The 8263-nt window shown below is 54.8% G+C and overlaps 1 protein-coding gene across 1 annotated transcript in view; it reads left to right on the top strand.

The window, feature by feature from the left end:
* Nucleotides 1-1461, top strand: part of UBL7 (ubiquitin like 7) — a 7313-nt gene extending 5852 nt beyond the window's left edge. Inside the window, exons 8-10 of the mRNA XM_015638403.1 lie at nucleotides 249-371; nucleotides 1066-1220; nucleotides 1317-1461. Coding sequence (XP_015493889.1) covers nucleotides 249-371; nucleotides 1066-1203 — 261 coding nt within the window. The 3' untranslated portion in view covers nucleotides 1204-1220; nucleotides 1317-1461. The remainder of the gene's footprint in view (nucleotides 1-248; nucleotides 372-1065; nucleotides 1221-1316) is intronic.
* The last annotated feature ends 6802 nt before the right edge of the window (nucleotides 1462-8263 follow it).

The following is an 8263-nucleotide window of genomic DNA, read 5'->3' as shown; positions in this document are numbered from 1 at the left end:
GGGAAGAGCTCCCTGTGTGATCCCAGCCCTGGCACCCCTGGCCCTGCATTCCCCCATGCAGATCCATGTGATCCATGTCTTCCACCTGATCCCAGTCCCCAGGGGTCAGCCCGCACAGCCTGGGTCAGCTCTGGGGGCACCCTCATTCCCGCGTGGAGGATCTCCCATCCCTGTGGGATGGAGGCCGAGGGGGGTGCTGCGGGTGGAATTCCTGGATCACTCCTCCTGATCCCTTTGCCTCCTGGCAGGGCCACTCCTCCGGGACGTCCCCGATGTCATCCAGCGTGCAGTCGGGGACACCCATCACCAACGACCTGTTCAGCCAGGCGCTGCAGCACGCCCTGCAGGCCTCGGGGCAGCCCAGCCTCCAGGTCAGTGCCAGCCCCTTCCCTCTCCATCCCACTGCTGCCTCCCGTGGTGCCATGATAACCCCAAGGGGCATCACTGATGCCTTTTTGGGCTGCCTGAAAGCCAGACAAAATGAAGAGAACAAAAAGCAGTTTGTTTATATTTCTTGAAGGGCCTTCAGGGACATTTTGGGCAGATGAAGTTCCCTGAGGGGCTACACCCAAAAATGGTCATGGGTTTTTTTCACGCTTTTGATAAAAGTTTGGTCCATTTGCACATTGGGGGTTAATTTCCCAATTCCAGCTTCAGGGAATGAAGTCATTTAGCCCAAGGTTGCTCCCCCAACTCCCTTTTGTTTCCATCTCTCAGGGCCTGAGGCAGTGAGGTGTCCTTGATTCCCAGGCCTGGAGAGGAATTGCTGTGTCTAACCAAATTGGGAAAGCAGCAGCTCACACTCAGTTTGGAGTTTAGAGTTACACACTGAAGAGCTGCAGGATCACAAAAATGTGAAAAATATCAAATCTAAAATCCTAAAGCATCATCATGGACACACCGTACCAGTGCTGTGTGTTCCTGGCACGGAGGGGTGGTGGATCTGGGGGCTTTGCAGCATCTCTGAGCTTTCAGGAGCTGTTTGCACAGGAGGGAGAGCGGGCAGTGCTGGTTTTCCTGCTGGGATTCTCACAGGCACCCTCAATCTCTCTTTGCTGCCAGCAGAGCCAGTGGCAGCCCCAGCTGCAGCAGCTGCGGGACATGGGAATCCACGACGACGAGCTGAGCCTGCGGGCCCTGCAGGCCACCGGAGGGGACATCCAGGCTGCCCTGGAGCTCATCTTCGCTGGGGGCGCCCCCTAAATCCTCCTGCCGGATTGGTAAGCTGTTCCTCGGGCTGCTTCTGTGCGTGGGGATGCTCCTTGGCTTCCTCTGCTGTGAGGAGCAGCCCCAAATCCTATCTCCAACCTCCTCAGGACTCAGCTGGGAGAAGGGAAGAGGTGGCTGTGTGTCGGAGTGGCCCCTGCAGCTGTGCAATGTTTTATCTGTCACCACGACTCTGCCTGGTGTTGTTTCATCATCCCTGTGCTCGCCCTGGATTAAACGGACCCTGCGCAGTTCCCTGCCTGCTGTGCTCTGTCCCGGGTTGCGTTGCAGGTCCCAGCAGGGCAGGAAGGGGAGTGGAAGCGCAGGAAAAGCTCTGCCTTTTCCTGGGAGAGGAAGAGCTCTGCCTTTCCTCCTCTCCTGCTGGGAGGTTTCAGCAGAGGGCACAGCAGTTCACGGCCACCGCGAGGTGACAGTGACAAATCGCAAGGGCTGAGCGTGAGCTGGAGAAATGCCCCTGTCACAGCCCGCTCTGGGTGCCACCACGCACCCGGGCTGCAAAGCCAATTAACAGCGTTTGCCGTTAATTGCAATCAGCGGCAGCAGGACTGGAGCTGGGCCCGGCTTCGCTGCGGCGCGGGGGTTAACGAGGCGTGAAAACGGGAGCGGGTTCTGCTCGGATGTCGCGCAGAGCAGAGAGCGCTCTCCTGCTTCACCTCCAGGCTGCTGTGCTGCCCTCTAATTCCTCTGCGAGCTCTGTGATCCTCGCTGATACCATCTCGGTATCACCCGGGGTTGTTCTCTCCGGGGGAGCCCCGCGCTGATAGGCTTTAATCCTGTCCTGGGGGATTAAAATCCTCCAGGGAAGGAGGAAGGAGGGGCTGGTTTTGTGCCTCGGGCTGGAGCGGATAAGATGTGATGGACATCAGTGGCTTTCCCGACACCCTCCCCTCTCCCTGCCCTCGGCAAGCACTGGATTTTTTGTGTAATTGTGGATTAATCCCTTCCCGTCCCTGGCTCCTGGCTTTGCAGGGGCAGGACAGAGCATATGCACTGCACCCTCCCCTCCCCACAGCCCCCAATCCTCCGGGATCACCGCGGATTAGCCGGATCGCAGATGCTCCTGCCCGAAGCTGGCAATCATTTGCAGGCTCTCCTGGAGACCAGCGTGTCGGGTTTGCCTTCCTGCACCACCTGAATTCTCAATTTGGGGCTCACTGCTGTCCCAAAACGCTGCTTTTCGTGCCGCTCCTGGGATATTTGATCCTTCTGTTGCCCCGCGTTGGGCACGGAGCTGTTTTCACCTCTATTTCTGCTTCCCCACGCCCCCGGAGAGCTGAGAACTGCCTGGATTTTTGGGTTGGAAGTGACTTTCCCCTGATTTCCTTTCCCAAACGGCAGGGCTTGGCTGGGAGCAGCATCTCAGGCACATTCCCTGGCTGCACTGGCTGCAGCAGAGGAGAAGTTGGCAGCGCTGCCGCTCACGACGCTCGCTTCCCTCGCCCGGCAGAGCCGTGCTCAGGCACGGGGGGAGCTGCGGGGAAGGGGGGAGAGGCTCTGCTGCCTCCTGCACGGCTGGGGAGCAACGGGAGCTCTGCTGCAGCAGCTCCTGCAGGAGAGGGGGAGCTGGGAGGGGGCTGGGAGCGCTCCTGCAGCCGTCCCAGGCCTCACGTGGAAGCGGTGCCGGCACATGGGAGTGATGCTCACGGGGCTTTGCAAGGGCGTGGAGCAGCGGGGAAAGGCTGGGAAGTGCAGGGTTAGGTTGGATTTCAGGGAGGAATTGTTCCCTCTAAGCGGGGGGAGACCTTGGGACACGGTGCCCAGAGAAGCTGTGGCTGCCCCTGGATCCCTGGCGGTGTCCCTGCCCTTGGGGTGGCTTTAGTGACAGTGACACCTTAACTGTGAGTGGCTGAACGCGACAGAGAGCAAACTGATGCCTGCTCCTTGTGCTCCATCCCTGCTGTCCCTGCCCTGGCTGGGTCTCAGTTCATCCCTCTCCTGCCCCTATTCCCACCACACTGCTGTCACCAGCCCAGCATCCCTGGCAGGGCTTTACTGGGAGCAGACTGGGAAGTGACCCTGGAAGAGCAGGAGGTCAGGCCACAGTTCCCCAACGTAAGCAGGGACCTTCTGTTTCTGACATCAAAGAGCAGCTCCTGGTCCGGTTCCCTGCTGGCCTGGCTGGGGCTGCCAGGGGAAGCTGTGACAGCAGGGATGCCTGGGAGCAGCTGCTTTTCCTCCCATTTTCCATAATCCTGTTTCTTATCCCGCCGCTTGACCCTCGCTGGACACCTGGAGGGGGTGGAGGTTTGGCTGGCTTCTGTACCATGTGTGCTCTGCTTTTCTGGAGCCCTTTTTCTCCTTGTTGCTCTCATTTCAGGCTGATTTGTCTCTCTGAGGTGTTGGGGGTGGTTGATGTTCCAGCAAAAAGGTGGGATGGGGATGGAACAGAATGTCCCAGATGGCTTTTGCAGCGTCTCCACCAGTGTTGGACAGATTTCCATGGGATAATGTTTGTTCCTTGCTCCTCCCCCAGCATGACAAGCTCTGAGTATTCCCAGTTTGTCCCAGTCACATCCTGGGGCTCCACACCTTGCCCTGAGCTCCTCCCTGGCACATCAATCCCAGAAAAGCAGTGAAGGTGACTCTCCCTGATGCTCCAGCATTTATTGGGCAGGTCCATCCAGCAGGAGCAGCAGCAGGAATTTGTCTGGCACCGTTTGCAGAGGACTCGGTGGTTTCCTGGCTGCTTCCAGCTTTGTCCTTGTAGGAAAGGCCAAAATACATCAAAAATTGGAGGTTTTTCTTCCTTTTCCAGCTCCAGGTTGAGTGAGCTGAGGGGTCTCAGGGAGGGGACAAAGGAAGAGGGGACAGAGGTGTCCTTGGCAGTGAGGTCTTACCTTTTCCTCTGGAGAAAGGAGGAAGGTTCTGACCCGTGTCCTGTGGGGTTTGGTCCCTTTCCTGGCATGAATCACCCCGAATTTCCCTGTTAGAACTGACAAAAAAGGGAGCTCTGGTTTCAGCCCTCAAAGCGCCCTTTTAAGGTTACAGAGTTGAGAGGCCCACGTGATCCACAATAAAAACCAGGCAACTGTTTTAATTTAGAGAAAGCAGAAATGGGCCGAAAATGTCACCCTGTGAGAATATTTCTATTTCCTTATGTTCCCTTTTATATTTATAGTGTTCTAATATTCATAAACGTGTCCCAAAATCCCTTTGAGAGGTTTTTTTTTTCCCCCATCTATCTCTGAAATAAATGCTGATTTAAGAGCGGGGTCTGCTGGTTCAGCAGGCATGAAGTAATTCAAGTGTTGAGCTGTGGGGTTCCACTCCAGGAGCTATAAAAGCATCAGAGGGGAGCCAGAGTTACTTTTTTTTTTTTTATTCCTGCAAAGGCCAAGAACACAGCACAACTTTGGAGCAGAGAAAAACCCATTTCTGAGAGATGTCACAGCATCTGGCTGTCAGGGCTTTGGGGACTTTCAGGTCTGGGTGGGGGGTGTTGGGAACAGACCCAACACAAGGTTTTCCCTGCAAGTGGTGAATCTGAGTGTCCCAAGGCTGGGGCTGTGACACTTCTTGGGGTCCCAGTGAGGCTTTGAGGGTTCCTTTTGGGGTGCACTGGGGCACGAGGAGGTGACAGGGGCAGCCAGGAAGAACCTTGTCCCCCAATGTCGCTGGAGCAGCCAGCCCAGCACATCCCCAGTGCTTCCCTGAGTGCTGCTGGATTTATTTGCTGTTCCAGGGCAGGGAAGCAGATCCCAGCCCCACAGGATCCATTAAACTCTGTGACCCCGGAGGATTCTCAATTCCACATGGTCTAATCACCCCCAGCTCCTGCCAGCTGCCGTCTGCCCAGACCAGTTCCTGGCTGTTGGTTCTCTCCCCTCACTCCCATTTTTCCTCCCTGTGAAAAACGAGGTTCACATATTTTTTTATAGAATTTAAAAGTTTAATAAAAAAGACAATTAGGAGATAAAAATTAAATATACAGATACAGCTGGGTGTATCTGCATTCAGCCAAGACAGCAAACCTTACTGACAAAGGATTGTCCCTTAAAAACAGAGCCCTGCTACACATCCATAAATTCTCTTACATGATTCAAACATTCCTCTTAAGATTTTTGGTGTTCTTCTGTTTAGTTTTTTTCTTGCCCCCTTTCCAATAAATCAATCTTCTTGGCACCATCGAGACTTACATTCCCTGATATCAGAAATGCAGTAAATTCCTCCCCCAGAGCTCTGGTCACTGCTGTCTTCAGAAGATTATGAATGCAGGGGAGTCTCTAACTATCTTTGTCAGTCTTTGGGTTATACAAGCAAAAGTAGTTTTTGTTTTAATACTGTGCCATAGCTCAACATATATATGTATTATACCACTATTTCTAAGTCCCATCAATAACAGAAATAAAGGAAACTATATTAATATAGCTAAATTTTCTAATTTTATACATATAACACTCATTATAATATTATAATATGCAAAAAGCCAATAATAAGATACGCATTTATAACACTCCCCGACCCAATCCCTGTCCCAAAGGCCCCAAGAGCAGGTGCCAGGCAGCACGAGGAAGGGCAGATGTGCCACAGGATGGAAGGGGAGCTCCCGGAGCCAGAGGGTCTCTGGGGCCACCCTGGGTGTCTGGGGCCACCCTGCTGGGAGAGATGGAGATCTCTGTGCACGGTGTCACCACAGCCACGTCCCTCTGCGTCACCAGACCCGGGGGTGGCTGGCAGAGGTCACCCTGGCAGGGAGGAGAGGGACATTTCCCCCGTCTCTCCCTTCCTGGCGAGACAGATAGCGCTGCTGGAGGCGCTCCAAGGGCACGGGGAAGGAGGTTGCTTTTCCTCGGCAGCTCGGTTTGATGAGCCTGGTCAGCTCCGAGAGGGCTCTGGCGCTTTTCCCGGCAGCTTCTCGAGATCCAGGGGAGTTTGTTTGGATTCCCTGCGGAAAAATGCGGGCTGCAATTCCTGCCGACTGCAGAGGGGTCAAACCTTAACCAGGTGTGTGCAGGAGGATTTTGTGGCTCTGCTGGGGCTGATAAAGAGCGGGGCGTTATCATCTTGTTTAGGGGGTGCTGGACCCTCCCTGGGCATTCCAAAGCTGCTGGCAGACGTGGGAATCCCATTTTGGGGAGCCTGAGCCGTGACAAGTCACAAATCACGTTGTGACACCGGCCTGGAAGGGCCTGGGCGAACCCCCGGGCTTTCCTTTGGAGGCACAGAAGAAGGGGAGTCCCAGGCTGGGCTTTTGTGCTGCTCTCAGAATGACCAAGTGCAAATCAGCTCAGTCACAAGTTCCTTTCTGGCCAGATCTCCTGGGAAATCTTATCTGAGGGGGTGAAATCTACTGGGAAATCTCAGCTTGGGGGCACGTGGCCCCTCCACCCCTTTCCTGGGTGGTTTGTGAAGGCCTGGGGGTGGCTTTTGGATCCCTTTGGTGGCACTTGTGCTGTGCTGTCCTTTGGCAGAACCCAGGGGGGAGTGGTGCCAACTGATCAGTGCCCCCAGACTCCATCCAGCTCGAAGAGATGAGCCTGGAGAGCTGGCAAGTCCCCAAACTCCACAGGGCTGTGGCCTTGGGAAGGCAGGGTTGAGGTTTTTTGGTTGCTGCCTGCCAGGAAAATGAGCTGGGGAGATGGGGGGGGAGAGAGAATTTGGGTGTGGAGAGCAGAAAATGCAGCAGCTGATAAAGGATCTGCTCTGCTCGCTTCCCTCCTCACTCTGTCAGCTGGGGAATGAAGGGCCTGTCAGCACCAAGAGGAGCTTGTGAGGGAGAATTTCACCCATTCCAAACCCAGCCTTAGCAGCCAAAATGAGGAATGGGAGCTCAGATCTTCCAAAAGTTCTGTCCCAGCCTTCCGGGCCATCAGTCCCTCCCACAGGTTTAGCGCAGGCTCTTCCAGCTCTGTGCCAAAATGTGCAGCGTTCTCATCTTGCCTGGGAAAGGATCATGGAAAAGGGGGATGAGGAACATCCTCATCCTCTGTCCAAAAATGTGCAGCGTTCTCGTCTTGCCTGGGAAAGGATCATGGAAAAGGGGGATGAGGAACATCCTCATCCTCTGTCCAGCTCAGCAGGGTCCCTCTGGCAGCGCTGGGAGCATCACACCCACATTGTGGCACAGCCAAGGTCTCCCCTGCCTTAGCCAGGGCTAGGAATTCTCTGCTTGTGCCTTTTTTTCTCGGAAGATCCGGCTGTGCTGGTGCTTCCAAGGGTCACATTCCTGGCCGAGGCTGAGGGAAGGTAACAGATCTGTTTTTGTGCAGAAAATCACCACACGCCTGCTCGGGTGCCAAGTGCAATCTGAGCTCTCTGGGTTGCCTGGGCCACAAACATTCAGTCTGTGATGAGTAAAACTGTTCCTCTTGGGGAAAAAAATCTGTGCTTCTGACAAGATTCCTGGGGGAGGCTGCCTCCTGATCTGTGCTGGAAGCGAGGCGCATGATCTGGGAGAAAGCTGCTCACGAGTTGTGCTGGAGAAGTTCTGATCCCGGAGAGGAGCAGATGGGAATTCCTGCCTGGAATCCGATGGGCCTGAGCAAACAAACCCAATCTCCGAGCTCCTTCCCTGCTTTGGGAAGTGTGTCCTTCCTTCCAACACCTCCTGCAAAGCAGGCCAGGGCTGCAGGCAGCTGGGAACACGAAGGGTTGGGTTTTCTTGGGGGTTGTGTGATCCACATCCTGCCCATCTCCTGGAACCGCTTTCCCAGGCAGTGATCTCACCGTTCTGGGAGCCAGCTGCTTCCCTGGCTGCTCTCAAGGATTTTAGGGAGGAATCCTTCCCTCTCAGCATCCCTGGAAGTGCTCCAGGATGGGCTTGGAGCACCCTGGGTTTGTGGGAGGTCCCTTCCACCCCAAACTATTCTGGGATCCTACAAAAATTCCTAAAATCCTGAGGGAGCCTGAGGCTAAATTTTACCCACAGGTGGAACAAAAAACCCCCAACCTCAGAGTCAAAACCAGGCCGAGCCCCCAGCTGCTGGGGACGGGTAAAAGAAGAAATCTCCTTTCTCAGGAGTGTTTTTTGGGGGAAAAAACTCCTTTCTCAGGAGTGTTTTTTGGGAAGAAATCTCCTTTCTCAGGAGTGTTTTTC

Source organism: Parus major, chromosome 10 (assembly GCF_001522545.3).
Source record: "Parus major isolate Abel chromosome 10, Parus_major1.1, whole genome shotgun sequence".
Taxonomy (NCBI): Eukaryota; Metazoa; Chordata; class Aves; order Passeriformes; family Paridae; genus Parus; species Parus major.
This window is presented reverse-complemented; position numbering and strand designations above follow the sequence as displayed.